The sequence below is a fragment of the Cygnus atratus genome, chromosome 8 (genome assembly GCF_013377495.2).
Source record: "Cygnus atratus isolate AKBS03 ecotype Queensland, Australia chromosome 8, CAtr_DNAZoo_HiC_assembly, whole genome shotgun sequence".
NCBI classification, from domain to species: domain Eukaryota; kingdom Metazoa; phylum Chordata; class Aves; order Anseriformes; family Anatidae; genus Cygnus; species Cygnus atratus.
The window spans coordinates 8,985,652-9,003,282 of record NC_066369.1 but is presented as its reverse complement, the minus strand read 5'-3'; the positions used below and the strand labels follow the sequence as shown (position 1 = coordinate 9,003,282).

The 17,631-nt window shown below is 41.7% G+C and overlaps 1 protein-coding gene across 2 annotated transcripts in view; it reads left to right on the top strand.

Moving 5' to 3' along the window:
- Positions 1-17,631, top strand: part of MTA1 (metastasis associated 1) — an 81,771-nt gene that overhangs the window by 58,046 nt on the left and 6,094 nt on the right. Inside the window, exons 14-18 of one of the 2 annotated variants that reach the window (XM_035537194.2) lie at positions 943-1,132; positions 1,524-1,613; positions 3,432-3,584; positions 4,794-4,829; positions 15,423-15,454. In XM_035537194.2, the coding sequence (XP_035393087.1) occupies positions 943-1,132; positions 1,524-1,613; positions 3,432-3,584; positions 4,794-4,829; positions 15,423-15,454 (501 nt within the window). The remainder of the gene's footprint in view (positions 1-942; positions 1,133-1,523; positions 1,614-3,431; positions 3,585-4,793; positions 4,830-15,422; positions 15,455-17,631) is intronic. The other variant, XM_050712154.1, reaches the window with a different exon arrangement.

The following is a 17,631-nucleotide window of genomic DNA, read 5'->3' as shown; positions in this document are numbered from 1 at the left end:
TTTCTTTTCCCCTCTCCTAGTCTTTCCTATTGCCGCCTTCCTTTTCTGTTTCTTTCCTTTAGCCTCTGTCCTTTCCAGCATTCTGTTTACCCTCTGAAGCTGCTTAATTGCCGAGATAGCTGCCAGGTTTTATCAGCCCTATAGCTCGTTTGTTAGTTAAAAAGTATGCAAACAGTCTGAGAGGGGAAATCCTTGTTCTTACCAAGCTGAAATTTCCTCTTATTTTCCGCCCATAGGCAGGTTTGAGATAACAAGATACTACTTTCATCATTTGATTGGTTTACTTTGTTGCTTTTATTAAAAAAGATACAGCTTTTGCTCTCTGTACTAGATAAATGTCTTTCTGTATTATTCTTTATTACATGTAGTGAATACTTGCCTGCTCTGTAAGTTGAGTTCAGAGTAAGCATTTAACAATTTTCTGCAGCTTTGAGACAAAAAAGTTCTTGCATGCTGTAAGTTTGCTTTGGGAGGTGAGTTTGTGATGTAAATTGGCCATACAGCTGCTTTCTGGTGTTCTTCTCCCTCCTACAAATGATTTGTTATAAGGAGTTTGCATTATATATCCAGAGCAACTCTAAGCACCCAAAGTTTGTGAGTCTTGCCATTGACCCTGTTAAGTACTAAATCGTGATAACATCAGGCAACTTCTTTCGGCCTGGCTTTTGAATCCTTGCTTTAAAATTGAGGACAGAATTGACTACATACCTGTGAAGAGAAAATGTTTACCTTTGTTTTATCCTGAAAGCATTTTGGAAGAAAATTGCAAGTGTTGATGGATAAGACTTGGGAAATGGTAAATAGCTGTGCTGAAAATATTTTTTTCTATAATACTGTTGCTGTTCATATGTCTGTGTATCAGTAGTTGAAAGTGATTTTATATAGTTTCTTTTCTTTAAGGCCATGCTCTTAAAAATTATATTTATTTTTCTTTATTTTTAGAGTCCTCATGGTGTGCCAGTACGAAACAGTGGGAGCCCCAAGTTTGCTATGAAGACACGACAAGCTTTTTATCTCCATACAACAAAACTGACAAGAATTGCCAGACGTTTATGTCGAGATATCTTACGCCCTTGGCATGCTGCAAGACATCCCTATCTGCCTATTAACAGCGCAGCAATCAAAGCAGAATGTGAGTGGTGATGCAGCTGGCACCAACTTGCAAAGGGCAAAGGAGCCCTTTGAGATTCCTTTACGTATTTAAGTTTGAGCTGCAGCTTCCTGGTGTTCTTTTGCTCTCAGTTAGTGCTCCCACAAAACCTGGCTCTACTTGTAGAGTGTTCTAACTGATGACAGGCTAGACAAATACTGTGAAAATTCATGAGTTATTTGTTTTAAAATATTCTTGTTTGCTAGTACCTTTAGCATTCTCCTGCATTTGCGTCCTGTTGCCAAGACATGCATGCAACGTGTAAATGCCCTTTTTGATTGGAAAGCTCTTTCTGAACACTAGAGTTATTCGCTTAGTTCTACTACAATATCTAAGTGTCGTTGCCCTCTAATTCTTTTTGTTTGTTTTACAGGCACAGCACGTTTACCAGAGGCATCAGAAAACCCATTGCTATTAAAGCAAGTGGTTCGAAAGCCTTTAGAAGCAGTACTCCGGTATTTAGGTATTTAAAAAACAAACAAAAAATACCCTCACAAAATAAACAGAAAACCCTACTAGCTAATTCTGCTAGCTCTTTCTTTTTCCCTTCTATTTTGGGTTTAGATGCTGGTTCTGGATTAAAAGAAAAAAAAATAAAATTGAAGACCTCCCCATGAACTTCTCCCTTTTCCTGTCTGACAGACCTAGTTGCTCCAATCCACTGTGGGCTTGCTGAGCTGCAGCTGAAGCTTTTTTACACGAGGGATGGGACATGGCACAGTTTGCTGTGGTCTCTCATGCATGTGTGGACAGGTTGCCCTCTGCTAGTGGAGGCATAAATGTCATGTTTTGGGAACAATTGGTCAGTCCGTTATTCCAATTTTAGGGCACTCTGAAGGCAGTTACTACAGCTGGGTCCTCCAGGGAGCCTTTCAGGTTTAGCACAGCTTGTGAATCAGCTGCTGGCTGTTCTTGTGTAGGAGCCAGACAATGGGGCATATGCTTCTGTTCATCTTAATTTTCATCTTGTTTTCTACTGTTTTCTTGAATACTTGGGCCTCTCTCGCAGCTGATCTGTGGTGGAGTACTAAGTAGCTCTGTCTCGGACCGTAGTGTAAGTTTTTAGGTGTTGGAAGCAGCCAGATACATGATATACCAGCTCTGACTACAAATCATTTTCCCTAGTGCTGCTGGTTGTTAGAGATACCCTGAAGCCAAGTCTGAGGGTGTAACAGCAGTCTAACAGGAGTCTAACCGTGGAAAGCTAGCTTGGACCATGGTCTTTTGAAGGCTTCCAGGTTATCAAGGAAATTGATTGCCTTTTTACTCTGATAAGAAACACTGGAGTTAATTTTTATGTTTCTTTGAACATTTTTGTTGATGAAATATTGTAAGGCTGAGGGTTAATTAAATATTTACTGCTTCTCTGTTGAGTGTTGTGCTTAAGTGCTGAATACTGATGAGATACACAGACTGGGAAACCTTGGGTATGTATGGCACGACCACATAAAGCAAATAGATTTTTTGCTGTTGAATAAAATCCTGCTCTTAATAGTTGTGGAGCATGTAACAATAGATTTTGAGATTTCACCTGAGCACAAATTCAGTAGCGCCGTGTCAGGATTTGTGACTGTTGCATAGGGAGAGGGGAGTGAAGGAAGTGGAGGGAGGCTGATGGATTGGTGAGAATATAGCTCTCTTTTTGGAGCTCAGTGCACTTTACATCGTATGTTACCCTACTGTTGGGGCTGAGGGCGCCACTCATTTGAAGCTCTCATTTGCTGTTAGTTGTAGCTTTCTCAAAACCTTTTCTGTTGGACAGCCTGTGCTTGGTCTCTGCCTCAGCCAAAAGGTTGAATTCAGACTCTGTGTTCTTTCTAGTGGTGCTCTGTATCCTCACTTGTTCAGCCAGTTAAAAACTATATTTTTACAAACCTTGCTAAACTGGTAAAGTTGTCATTTTCTCAGAGTTTAGGGGTGCTGTGTGACTGCCCAAAGATGGCTTTTAATACAGAGCAGGCCAGAAATTACAGCAAATTATTGGAGAACAGTGTTTTGGAAATAAATACAAAGTGCTCTTGTTATCAGCTCTTATTTTAGGATAGTGATATGGTACAGTGGATGTTATGAAATTGATTTTAACATCTTCAGTAGAAGTGAATTCCTAAATATACTTAAAATGATCAATATAAATAGCAATCCTCAATCAAAATTACTGGCTGAGATAATTTCTGTATAAGGGGAAGTATACTTTGTCACTGTGGATGTTTGCAGGTTGCTTTCGGGTTTGTAATTCCAGTATCTTCATTAATAAAAGTGACACCTTGCTGTTTCACCACAGAATCTCATCCATGTCCTCCGAAACCAGATCCTGCAAAGAGCTTATCCAGTTCTCTCAACAATCTGACTCCTGCTAAGTTTACGCCTGTCATTAATAATGGGTCCCCAACTATCCTGGGAAAAAGAAGTTATGAACAACACAATGGAATGGATGGTAAATATTTTTCTTCAACATGTCTGTTGTCTGTGTAGGCTTATTCTGTCCTTTCAGTATGCAAGGATATTGTTTAAAATCATAGCCTTAGATATAAATTCAGTTTCTTATTCGTAGGGGTTTTATTTCTTTCCCTTTCGTAGAAGTTGCTTGTTCCATTTCTAATTTTGGGTGTGATGTGATGTGTGCTGCCTGGGTGGTACATGCACGGAAGGCTACCATGTTAGTGAAACTCTGCCTAGCTTGACCAACCTTGCAAGTGGGACAGCAAGAGAGGAACTTCCCTTCATTTTTTTTTTTAAAATGACCAGTATGAAGAAAACCTTAATAGCCATTTCCAGAGATGCTTCCTTTTCCTTGTGAGGTTTACAGCTTTTTAACCTGTAAGTATAGTAGCTGTGTGATTCCCAGGTGGCTTTGTAATGTCTGGATCACCTGGGTTTCAGAAAAGCTGCTGGAGGCAGTGTGAGAGGCAGGCTTCTGATCAGTTAAGGGAGGCAGAAGTGCCAGACCTGGTGTGCCATAAACCTGCTCCTGCCTTGCTCAGAACTAGAGCGTTTGCTTCTGTTGGCCCTCTCACTGAGAACCTCTTCAATGAAATGTGGGCTTCGTCTCCCCGAGGATAAAAGGCATGGGGAAGTTGTTTGAAGTGAGAGGTAGACACAGGATGTTCTGGCATGGAACACAGGGCTCTGTTCTGAAGAGCTGCTCTTGCCTGAGATTGTCGGGAAGACAAAGTGCAGTTTTTTTCCTCAGATGAGGATAAAAGGGCCTATTCAAATGTCTTAACGTGAGTGAGGACATGGAGGGGTATTTCTCCTTAACAGGGGAGTGGAATTGTTAGCTTTCAAGGTGGCTCTGAGTGGGAGAGATCTCTACTGGCCTCCCAGGGGTGAGCAAAAGTTAAGTTACGTCCCCTTACAGGCGTTTCCTTAGAAGGAAAATGGATTCTCTCCTGCTGTGTCTTATTCCTATAGAACTACACTGTCGTAGTGCAGCAAAATTGCACAGAAGTTTTGATGCAGCTGAACAGAATCTTTCTTATTTTTCACCTTTAGTTTTAACATTATACATGGCTTATCTGAAATATAATTACAGACATTTGATATCTTACTGTTTCTGTTTTAACATTAAGAACTTTTTAAACTGTTGTTGTTCAGGTTGCTGATGTGATATTTTTCTCTTTTCTGTTCACTTGTGCTCTGTCAGGCAACATGAAGAAGCGCCTGTTGATGCCTAGCAGGGGTAAGACCTTGAAGCTGCGCTCAGCTTATGCTAGGACAGTGACTTTTAGTTTCATCTGCTGGCTTGTCTTGCTTTGTGGCTAATGATGCTGTGTGTACATTCTGTGTTGATGTCTATGTTCCTTGGGTAACCATTTCCACCTGTGGTTATGCTGCTCACCTTCCAGGCTTTTCACATGCAGACAAGAAGTCATACAACCGTACTGAAGTCATGAAAAGATATATTCAGAACTGATGACCAATTTCTCAAGTTGACAAAACATTTTTCTAGCAGTTTTGTGAAACTACTGAAAGCTGTGATGGTTGGTTTGAAACTGTGTGTTATTTCACTGCTTGACTTCTAAGAAATCGAAGTTTCATATATTCTGAACTACTTTAGATTCACATTGACCAAAAGAAAAAAAGACAGTATTTGCATCAAGTCCCAGGTTGAAGCCTCTGTATTTTCTAGCATGAGTGCAATCTCACCAGTGTGAGGCTGTCTGCATGTTCTCTACCTGCAGTAGAAAATACTGCATTTAAATTTCCACAGGGGGAGAAAAACAAACAAGCAAACTTTTTCACTAAAAAATTGTCCTGAGAAGCTTCAGTTTGGAATAATGCAGAAAACGTACATATGATGTTGCTTGTCCAAATCCAGTAAAACAGACCAATTCTGAATAGGTAGGCTATGGAAATGTCAATGTGAGACCCAAAAACTTGGGTTTAGGCATTACCATTAAATAATGATGCTGCATGCCCTGATGTTAAGCTTTCTTTTCTGTGTTTTGGCTGAGATAGTGGATGACTCTCCAATATATACGTGCATGCATACGTAAGTGCATGCAGAGAACACAGTAAAGATGAGGACAGTGATCTTTATGCTGTCTTGCTGTCCTTGGGAACTTATACTTCGATGCTGTGCTGCTGAGTCTTTAATGTGCTCTTATGTTTGGGAAAAAAACAACAAACTCTTCTGACTTAGTTTGGCTTCCTCAGAAGCTTTGTTCGGTAATGAGGGACGTAGCTGTGGAGTAGCTCACTGAATTTCCACGTCTCCTGGTGACTAGCTACTTATGGTCATTGCTGCTGCTCCCTGCTAAATGTCCTCATCAGCAAGGTGATTGCTGAGTCACTCAGCAGATGACACACTCCTGAAGCATGGAGATGCTGGGGCTCGAATGAGGAAAGAAGAGCTGACCCCTTCCCTCAGGCTGTCTCTGTGTAAAGCTCTGGGTTTCATGACGTTGGAATATTTACTTACTGCAAATGGAGGATTTATATTTTAGTGGTGGTGTTTTAAAACCTTTATCTGCTGGTATACCTATTTCATCAGATATATTTCAGTGCTAACTTCTGCTATAGTAGTTTGTACAAAGCAGATCTCAGTGAGGTACCTGTTCAGGCTGTTCAGAATGCCTGCAGTGGTGCAGGCACTGATGCCTGCTGCTTTCTCTGCTCTGTTCTCAACCAGCTGCTGAAAGACTCGGAGCGCTGGTTGTTCCTGTAACTGCTAGGTAGCCAAGTATGATTCAGATCCAGAATCTGTTTACCTGCTGGAGTAGTCAGTGTTGACTAGATGTTCTTGTGTGCAGTTCAGCTGAAACTTGTTGGTTGCGATTCAGTTGTGAATGGAAAACATTTGTCATGCTGCAGTTTCTACACGTGGAGTATTTTCTGATCCTGGGTTGTTGGAAGCTTTGAGATGGAGCAGGAGGGGGATCACCTGCAAGGAAAGAGGGTTTAAAGAACCTCAAGATCTGCTGGGCACGAGGGATCAGATGGTGAAAGTCTAGTAGAGGTGCTTGTGGCCTGGAGCCAGTTGTGTCGGTGCCTCTGTGCTGGTTCCCAGTTGTCTTGCATGTGAGCTGGTCAGCTTTGCTGGCTCTGGGCACACCTACCTAATGCCTGCTGCCTGTGCTGTGCCAGAACTGAGGTCCTTGGCTCTGGTTGGAGTCGTACAGGCTTATTAGTTGGGTGGGATGGGTGAGGAGGAGGCATGGGAAGAGGAAGAGCACAAGTGGAAGCATTGTGGAGAAAGGGTGAAAAGCAGTGGGAGTGATGAGGCCTCGGAAACAGAATTTAGGAGCTGGTGAGAGCGGTATAAAAGGATTGAAATGAACCCATCTATTCAGATGCAACTGATTTTGGGGTTATAACAGTCCTAAAATATATGCAAAAGATGAATGAGGGTTTTTATGACCAGTCAGATTCTTTTTTATAAGCATAGATGCATTTACATAGCTCCTATAGGCAGTACAGGAAGGGTGTTTGTATTTTTTTGGTTTCTTTTTTTCCTCTGCTTTTAGTGAGACATGGTGGCATACTGACTGGTTTGGGTGATTTTGTTCTAGGAATGTACTGCAAAGAAAAGCTGGTGTTAAAACTACTGCATGGAGAGACTGAAAATAGTCTTCCTGCACAAATTTAGGTGCAGAAAGATATTTTGTCTGCTTCTGTTGAAATAGTTTTCAAAGAGATGTTAACTTATTGTTCTGTGAATTATCCACTTTTTTCCCCAGTGTCCCGCTGACGTGCTGTGTTGGCACCTGGAAGATATTTTATGGTTTGTGTAGGTCACTGTGTTAAAGTCTCTAAAATGTGGCAGTAGGCAGCTAGTACGGTGGGCTTCAGCTGAAGTCTCTTTGCTGAAAACTGGTGATAAAAGCCTTTTGGTGCTGGGCTGTTACTTCCAGGCTTGTGGGGGAAGGTACCTGTGCTGTAAGGGATGGTTTGTTGCTGAGCTGATGGTTTGTGATGAGTCTGTAAGGCTTTCCTTGTGGCTGGGTTTTAAAGCAACGTGAAACAGGAGATGGGTTTGCAGGGAACGAGCCAAATAGCAGATAGTATTTTTGCTTAGTGTAAAGCATTAAGATTCCTGTTTGTGCGTGTATATTGGTGGTCAGGTTTCTAAGCATTTAAACACCTGTCTTCATTTAGAATTAGGCTGTCCAATACTGCTGAAAATCAAACTGTGTGTGTAGGTTTTGGGGTGTTCTTCAGGCAGCGCTGCTGGAGGATCCGCATCTGAGGCCTTCCTACCACTCGGCAGTTAGGGATGGTGGTTGGTGGTTAGAGTTCGGCCCTCAGAGAAGCCTGATTAATGAAGCTCCTTGAATTGTTCTTATTTAAATTGAAACCTAAATCCAAAACGGCTCTGTGTACCAAATTGGTGGCTGAGGTGGGGAAGTTGGAGGTGGGAGGAAGGCCTAGTCCGTGTGCGGGTATGGGCTGGTCAGCGCGGGCTCTGTGAGGAGAAGCGGTGGTGGTGGGAGCAAAGGAAAGGCTGGGAAAGGGGAATCTTGGCAGTGAGAGACCAAGGATGAAAAGAAAGGAGACTGCTGTTACCGAGCTGCAGCCTGAACTAGTATAGCTAATTATGAAAACGTTGGAAATTGCTGAACTTTTAAGAGTACTTTGGATTTTTCCTTTGAAATTCGTGTTTTTCTCTTGCTACTGTAACTCCAGCTAAATATCTTGAACTTTTCTGTTTCTGAATCATCCCTCTTTAACACTGCAGAGCTGAACTTCTTTAAATATGACTTGTCTGGCCAGGTACAGAGAATTTTGACTGATGCTTGAATTCCAGGAACAGGAAAATACTCATCTCTATTCTCTCCCTCCACTCTATTTTAAAAGAAAGGTGTAGTTCTTAAATCTGTATTTTTGTTTTCCCACTTTAAGTCATATTGGAGGCATTATTAGGCATACACTGGCTTCCCCAGCACTCTTCCAGCATTAGGCTGGCACAGGCAAACTCCTGCAGATTGCTGTTTTTGGAGCATGAAAAGTACAGGGAGTCTCATAAGCTGTAGAATACAGCGAGATGTTAAAAATGTATAAGTTTATTCCTTTTTCCATTAAAGTTTTGGAGCTTGCCTGACAATATTCACTGTGAAAAATCCCCTAGGGAAGCTGAAGGGATGTTTTATGTCCTGGGCCCTGGTTACTTTTGTCCTTACAGCTATCCAGCATGGGGTCTGTGTGATACTCTTCCATACAGATTCCTACAGGGGGAAGGGAGGGAGCACTGTTAAATCTTTTTCTCTCTTGCACTGTGTTAGCTTTCAACTAATCAAATTAGTTTTTCAGGGTCATCACGTGCACTCTAAAATTGGCAGAAAGAGAGAATGTGAATGAGTAGCCAGGACAAAGGAAAGGCTTTTCCTAGCAACGAACTTACATTGATAAAAACGGTAGTGGGTCAAGCTCCATGTAAAACATTGAAAAATCGGAGAGGGTTTATAGAAGAGCCATGAAAACGGTGAAGAGACTGGAAAACACACGGTATAATGGAAAATACTTTCATCAAAGCAGAAGTAGATGTTTGTCTCTGCTGACAGGAGCAGCAGAAGTGTAATAATAGAGGGCTTTTTAGTCCAGCTGGGAATGGAATAATGAGCTGCAGTAGCCAGAAGGTACGGCAGAAAAACTTTGGCTGGAAAAAAGCTGCAATTTTTTGAGCGAGGTTAATTAACTGTTGGAATACCTTGCTTCTGCTACTGGGGATTTCTAAAGCAAAATGGAGCGTTGATCTAACTTAATGTGTTCTGGTTCATTGTCTCTCAGCTCCTTTCAGGGAAATGTGAATGGACTCCTGGAACTGGAAGCCTTGTAGCTTCATCAGCCTAGCATTAGTTTAATTATCAAGAGATGAGCATGAAAATGGAAATAATGTTCTTGATCAAAAACGGCTATCGAGGGTGGGAATACAGAGAAATCCTCTAGCATCAGCTATGTAGGAAACTAGACTTATCTGGAAGCTCTTTTCTTGGCTGACTTGGACCTTGCAGAAACTTACCTGGATGCATAAGCTGCATTAAAATTCCGCCTTTATCAGCAGTGGCACTGGCTGCCCTTCCAAAGATGAGGCCCAAGAAAATCTGTCCATCCAGGGTGTAAACAAGTGGGAATATTGCTCCTTTAATGAATAATGCAGTACTGGGGGAAAGGTCCTGGCTTTAGCTGTTGATATCCAGATCAGTGTAATGCTGACTAGTGTCAACAGAGGAAAAATTTCTCAGTGCTGCTTAACACAAGGACCGTTTCTTGCCAGCAGCAGCATAGCTGGGAAGAATGACAAGTTGCTTGAAATGCTTTTTGGAGACCCTAAGAACGACATGCCTATGCAATTTCCTTGCTTTAGATTATATGACAAAAGTGCAGATTATTTTTGAGAATTTCTCTTAGCATTTTGTATTCAGATGTTGAATGATTTTTTTCCACTTGTCTTCAGCTCAGTCATGACGCTGTGACAAGTTTCTTTTGGTGCTATGGAGAAAGATCTGGAAATGAAATCAGGGGATGGGCTTCACGCTCTATGAATCAAATAGTGAAAACCATTTTATTTAAGAGGGATGGTGTGGAATAAGATACAAATGTTGATTTAATTAGAGTAGAATGTATATACCAAAGTAGGGAGCAGGTGCAATTAATCTGAAAGGAGATGAATGGATAAGAATGCAAGGGCAGAATTGTGAATGACCCTAATGATACAAAACCTGAACTTTTTAATAAGTGGAGTTTTTAATAAGTGGAGTTTACATGTGATAAATATCATACATATATATACATGATACATATATAAAGTGGAATGCTCCTAATTCTAAGTACAGTGAATAATTCAGTGGTTTCTAGTTTACAGTTTGAATGAACAAATCCTAAAGCAATGGGATGTATGGCTTTGTTTCTTTTTTTTAACCCCTTGGTGTGTTACAGTCAGAATATACCACGCTGTTCCCTTTAGGAAAGAGGGTGAACAGCAGTGATTCACTCAACCCTGAGATGCAGGTCCTGGCTCTCCGTTCTGAACACACCAGTCCAAGGGCAGCTACTGACTCCTCAGAGCTGGATGTCACTGCCCAGGCAGCATTAGAAGGGACATTTGAAGTGCTCTTAGCAGAAGGTCCAGCTTTGCATGACCAACCACATCAGCTGTGAGATGCCATGAAGCACGCTAGTGTGAACTGTTAGACCGAGCATTTTAGGAACTGCTGTCCAAATCCAAGCAGGTTAACGTGCAGGGGTTAGCGGAAGGAGGTGGGTAAGAAACCACTGCTTACTCATACAAAATTGAAGCTGCTCTTTTGGGAATTTATTTGGAATTGCTGGTTGTTTAATGTTGTCTTGGGTTTATCTGTCCAACAGATGATGACTTCTGTGTTTCATTAGAACAAAACAGTCTGTGTTTCTGCGTGTGTTGCATGGGGCTGAGCTACTGTATTCTGAACTATGTGAACCTTTCCTTTTTTTTAACCTTAGATCTTTTTTTTTCCTTTTCCTTTGCCAATCTTGGTAGGAACTTACTTAGGTAAGTAAATTGCAATTTTAACATTGTTTTTATATACAACAGAATTTTAAGAAAATGTTAGTCTAGGTGGTATTTGGTACAATTTATGGTCTGTTCTGCTTGTTGCACTTGCATTCCTAAAGGTTTATAGTCTTTGATTGTTAGAAGCTGGACACTCAATCTACTCACAGTTGTAACAGACTCTTGGCAGTTTAAGAAAGAAAGGTACTAAAGCCTTCTTGTAGGCTTGCAAAGACTGTATGTGTGTATATGTCAACACACGCTTTTTCAAGTGAACCAGTAACTTGGAAATAAAATTCTTGTTCGTCAAGCCTCATTCATGCATGTTTGTTTTTTATTTTTAATAGCTTGCTCACAAATGTGGTACTGTTGTTTTCCTTCCTGCTGGGAAGGATGGAATCCCAGGAGGAAGATTACTTATGAAAAAGGAAAACACACATAAAAAGTGTGGATTTTGAAAGCAACTTATTTTAGTATAGCTTGTATTTTAAACTTTTGAAAGTATTGACTGAATTCTCTGTGTTGATTGTGACTGAAGATGTGCTTATGAACGTTGCTGCATATTGCATGTTCTGCATGATACCTCTCTTAGGTAAGCAGAAGTAAAAACAAGATACTATGTGTGACGAATTGCTTGATGTCTGGAAAGAGGAAAAAAAGATTAGGTTCACACAAGATGAAGGACCTGTATTTTTGTGCATGGTGGATATGCTGAAGATTGGAGTTAGTAAGTTCTAACAACTATAAATTAAACAACTTCAATTTATTTCCAGTGGCCGGAGGCTGGGCTGTTCTTCTTCCTTGATGCTAGGGTCATCTCTGTACATACAGACTTCTGTGCCATGCTTTTAAATGGTCTGTGAATATACAGGCAACAGTGTGTATGTTCAGGTGTGGAAAAGCACCAGAAGATTTCTGCCAAAGTAGAAAAGAAGCCATGGTTGGTGCTTATTGTGCAGCTTCTTGATGCTTGATGTAGTAACTACCTGAAAGCAGCTCTGAGCTCCAGCCTGTGCTGGGCACGCTGCTCAGGGTTTAGGCTCTCCTCCTCAACATGGCACTCATGCATTGTGTGGAGTTGGCCTAAAAATAATAATAATAAACAAACCTCCTGCAGCTGAAATTCAGTCTGTAATATCTGAATGGCACCATTCATTAAATCTAAAAAGTTAGCCCCAAATGCAATGAGATTGTTACATGGGTAGAACCAGGTAGGTAGACTGCGAGGGGGTATCTGCAGCTCTGATACTTCGAGAATGGAGGGTTCATTAGGCCTTAGGAACCTGCTGTGGACTAAAATCTCATCTGTAATTGTGCTTATGCTCGAGGAACAGTTCTGAGGTCTTGGTCACTAAGTTGTCAGGAGTGGAGGCATGCTTCGAGGGTCTCCGTTAGTCTCTGTACTGTGATGAGTTGTTTTGTTACATTTCAGTAATGAGGTAGAATCGTCTGTGGCAAAGGATGTCTGTGCTTATATCCGGATATACATTCAGTTTACCTCGTCTTCACTTAATCCTCTGGGACTTCCTCTTTATTTCAATGTATAGCACAGGCCTTGGCAGGAAGAACTGTATAGGAGGAGGCTTTCCAGGGCCTCATTTTTTTTTCCATGCTACAGAAAAGAAACAAAAAACCCACCTTGCATTTTTAGAATATATTTCAGTTTCTTTGGCTGCAAAAGACTGGAAGACCTGCTTGGAGCCATCACTGTAGACCTTTATACTTGTGGTATTCAGTTTAGTTCTTAGAGGTGCATGTCTCTTCTCTTGCACAGAAGCCACTGAATAATTCTGGGTGAGAATCCATTGTTTCCAGTGCAGATGCATCCTGTTGACTTGACAGCTGTTCTGCAATGGGTTACAGATGTTGAGCTTTCTGCTTCTCGTAGGTGGCTGTAACGGATAAAGGTTGTTCACTTGGAAGCAGCGCTTCAGCTGTGCATATACTTTAATTTTTTTATGGCAAACTGAAGCTAGTCTTTTTTGTCTGTTTTTATATTGATTCTTTCAAACTCCGGTTATGCAAGTGTGACTAAAGGGAAAATTCACAGGTAGTTAAGATTAACATGCTAATCGGTACCGTATTACTCTGATAGCAAGAACATAAATTGTACTGAAACTGTAACATTCTGTGCCTTAATTTACTGGAGCAAAGCTTTGTCATGGACAGCTTATCCTGGAGGTTGTAGCTTTTGGTGAGGAATATCCCTGTTCTGAGACCACTGTTTCCTCACTGTTTGAGGACTGAAGCTCTGGGGCTCAGAGCTGGAAGCAGTTCTTTGCAGCCCTCGGTCAGTGTCAGTCTCAACATCTCGTTATGGAATATTCTGGGTTAATTCTGGTGCTTAGAAATAACAATTTTAGTGTCTATTGTGCATCCAGAGCTAGTCATCACAGCAGCAACCGCAATATATCAGCTGCTCCTGGCATCAAGTATGTTCTTAGTAGGAGAAAAGAGCTAATCCTAAGTGTGGTTAAAAAGAAAAACGTGGCTTCAATCCAGGGACCAGCATCAGTGGATTTACATCTCTCAGAGCTCCCGTGAAGGAGGAAAATGCTATCTTTCTGGTACGGAAGGGGGAGGAAAAAACCAAGCGCTAGGGCTTAGCCCTTTGGGCTGAAGCCAACAGATTCAGGTTGCATCCTGCTGGCTGTGCTGTTTCCCAACATCCGTGGGGCTCTTTGTCCATCCATCTCCGACGGCTGCTCACAGCTGCGTTTTGCATGTGACTGCTGTTCCTGTGTGTGTTTTTTTTAAATTTATTTAAAAACATTTGTGATTATCTGGCGCTTACATTGTCTTTGTCAACATCCAAAGGTTGTTGCTGGTCGTCTTACTTGGTGCCTGGTACATCTGTTCTACAGATCCAATGGAAGCCTTTTTGGCAACTATTTCTTTATCTCTGTGCATACTTAGGTACTAAAACGTTGCAGAAAGTGAAGCTATGCATGTGTCTTCATGTTTAAAGTAGCTAACTGCATACATCTCTACAGAATAAAGAATAAACTTGGTATAAACCATTGATTTAATGTGGTGTCACGACGCTCCAAGTGTCCCTCGTTGTGTCATTCTCCCTCCCAGTATGTTATTGTGCCCTGTGCTTCCTGGCATACTTGCCGCGAATACTTTGTGTTTGCTATTACCAAGGAGAACTTTGAGGAATCTGTTGGAGTATAGGCCATCAGCTGTAAAAGCCCATTTTTGCTGGATTCTGAAAGGGCTTTGCTGTTTCATCACAACCTAGCTGGCTAGCTATAGGAGATTTCAAAATCCAAACCAAAAGGGCAGTGCTGGGAAGCTTGTTAGGAATTCCGCTTTCACATTAATACTGATAGCTACCTCTGTAGCCAGTGACAGCATTTGTAGTACCTGTTTTGTTTTGTTACACTGACCTTTTTGGTTTTCAGCCAGAAGAGGCTGAGAAAGATGGTTTGGTGCATTGATGTTAAAGAAATGGTGTTTTCTGGGAGCATGCGTCTCAGGAAAACTAAATGGTGGTAACAGAAGTGTTTGTTAGATCTTCCTCTCCATTCTGTGCCATACCCTGCTGGGTTGCAGCAACACTTTGCTCTCATGTCCCAAGACCTTTGTGTGTCCCGCAGGGTCTCGTAGATGCACGACACAGTTCGGTGCACGTGTGATGGGGAATCTGATGGTATGGCAAGTGGCAGTCTAGGAAAATCAAGCCTTGGTGCTTCACGGTGCTGTTAGTGTTGCTGGAGGAAGGCTTTGCGTGGAGTGCTGTGCTCTGTGACGGATGGAGCTAAGCCTGTGGCAGTATTCACTGGTGGTAGGTTCAGAGCAGGTTAGCAGCGACAGTCTGTTCGCTAACAGTTTGTGTCTCATGTCTGAGCTGGATCGTTCCCTGGGGTCCAGGGATGATAGGAAAGATTGTTGCTGTCTTGACAGTGTAATACCTTCCTCTTTCTCCTCCTTGATATCAGTGAATTCCTCAAAAGCTAAAGCAGAACATCAGATTTTTCCAAAGACTTGAGGAAAACTTCAGATCTGAAAGAGGAGGTGGACTTGCAGCAGTAGTTTGAAGAAAGGTGTGAGAAACTGGAGAAAAGACTGAGAGAATGAAATGTGCTTTTAACTTGGGGGCTCTGCTCTTCAAACCATGTTGTTAAGGAAGCTCTTTTCTTAGTCACGTTCCAAGGAGGGGAGAAGTTAGTTTGGTAGAAAACTCTTTATTTTTAGCAAAACGACACCGTTGCAATCATAGTTGCGTGTTTTGATTTTGTACTTTTTCTGTCTTGGAAAAGCAATGGTCTTACCAGCTCTATTCTCTTTCCTGTTTGTTAGGTCTGCCTAACCACGGACAAACCAGACAAATGGTAAGAGAATGTTCATTTAACCAAAACAGGGAAAAAAGAAAAAGAATGATTATTAACCCTCCCTAGATAGCACACCCCATTAAACCGTAGTGCTTCACTTCCGTCTTTGCTGTTTGCAGCTGGTCATACTTCCCGAGCCATTGAAAAGTTGGAAAAAATGAAGTAAAAATAATATTTTGGGGCGTATGAAAGGTCCAAGTGGTTAAATAAAATTTAAACCTCCAATCAACTGATGTTCCATTCAAACAATCTCATTGACATATTTTGTTTGTGCTCGTAGGGAAACTGAGTGGCTGTTCGTAGCAAAGGTCTGGATGTGTTTCTAGGTGGAATGTGTTTCACTTGAAGGAGGAAGGCTTAAATGATAGAAGGATTTAATTTGGAAAAGTTTCTTGTTGTTTTTTTTTTCTTTAGGAAGTTGGTGTTTGAGTTGTCTTCTGAGAATGCTTGTTCTGTTACGTTCTTTTATTTTTCTGGAGTAAAAATGATTCCTAGCCTTTCATCCATTACGCTGAGTTTTATCAAAAGACAGAAGCAAATAGCCAGTCTGATTGATGCATCTCTGGCCAAATGCTTTCTCATGAAACTCACCTCAGTGTGAAAGGGCCAGCACAAGGGCTCTGCATCACTTTACCCCTTGCTGATGGCTTATGTGAGACCCTGACGTTACATCTCTTTGCTCATGGGAGAGAACTTGAAGCATCATTTGTTTTTTTTCCCAGAAAAGATCTGCTTCTGGCGTTGATAAAGTGGAGTTTGCCTCAGTAGGTGAACTGCCACGATGCATTAGTGTCAGCAGAGTCCCTCTGACATGGGTAAATCAGCAGGTCTGAGCTATGGTCACTGCAGAGTGATCACACAAAGATTATTAAATCTAATAATGTTCTCGGACGGCGGGCAGTATTAGGAGGCTATAGCTTGAGCATGCTAGTCTGCTTGTAATAACGAAGCATCCGTTTGGCTTGGTACTTGAGCATCTGAAACGAAGTAGTAAATCGTATTTATTTATTCCTCGTTGCATTTAGCTTCACTGCTCGTCACTGAGGAGACTGGCTACTTGTTTGTGTCTGCTGTATAAACCAGCTCAGTGCAGGGGGAGAGATCTGTGATGACCCAACGCTTCTTAGCTGCAAGGGAGGAAACCTTGAACTGCCTTGATTGCTTGATTAAAATATGCCACTGAACCCGAAGGGCCACGTTTAGGATGTACCATTTGAACCATTGTTCTGTGCAGGTAGAGAAAAGGCGACCTCAAAGCACCTGGGTGCCCCTCCTAGGTATTTCCAAGAACGGTCTCTGGAGTTGTTCTCCTGCCTGTATAGCACGTGGAGAGAAAACATCCTTCGCAACACTCATGAAAGGATTTTCTTGGAGAAATCTGGAGGGGAGGGGGAACAAAACCCTTTCACTTGAAGCCTTTTCCTTAATAAATTTCAAATATAAAAGCACTTCTTGAAGTATTTCAGTGGTTTGCCGTGGTGCCAAAACTGTTGTGTATAAGATGGAGCTGGGCAACTAAGAAATAAAATTGTTATTGCACTTGTATGCAACAGCTTAGGATTTTTAAAGGTGGGATTTTGTTTGTCTGGCTCTAAAGTCCTCCTTTTCTACAAGAAGCAGATCTGTCTAGTATAGTCAATTAAGGCTGGTCAAAAAAGTCATTGATCCTTTTTTTCCCATCCTCAGATAAAATGTGAGAGATGCAGGGTTTTGCTGTTTTTTTTTTTTTTTTTCCTCCTTGGTGGACAAGCCAGCGTCTTCCCTTTCTAAGTCAACATACAAAACTTTGGCTGGGCTTTTGCCATAACCTGACATTTATGGGCTTGAGTACCTCATGTCCTTACCTTTCCTTTTGAGGTGGATCTCCCCAGCCAGATCTCCCTCTGCGTGCTCAGTTTCCTATTTTGCGGATAGAACAGGAAGCTTTGGTTCATCTGGGGAGGTGTTCTGGCCTGTTACGTACCAGCATTAAATTTCTACTGTGGCATTTTCTGACCAGCTTTAATTTACGCATATCCATTTTCCTGGGCCCTTATTTTGTATCTCTCCTGACTGTCCAGTGTTGCTGCTTTCAGTGGGATTTCTCAATGCGCTTATCAGCAGGAAGAGGGGCGGCAGAACTGGACTTCAAATGATCAAGGACAGCTGCATTTGCGAAGCTTAATCCTTTGCTCCCT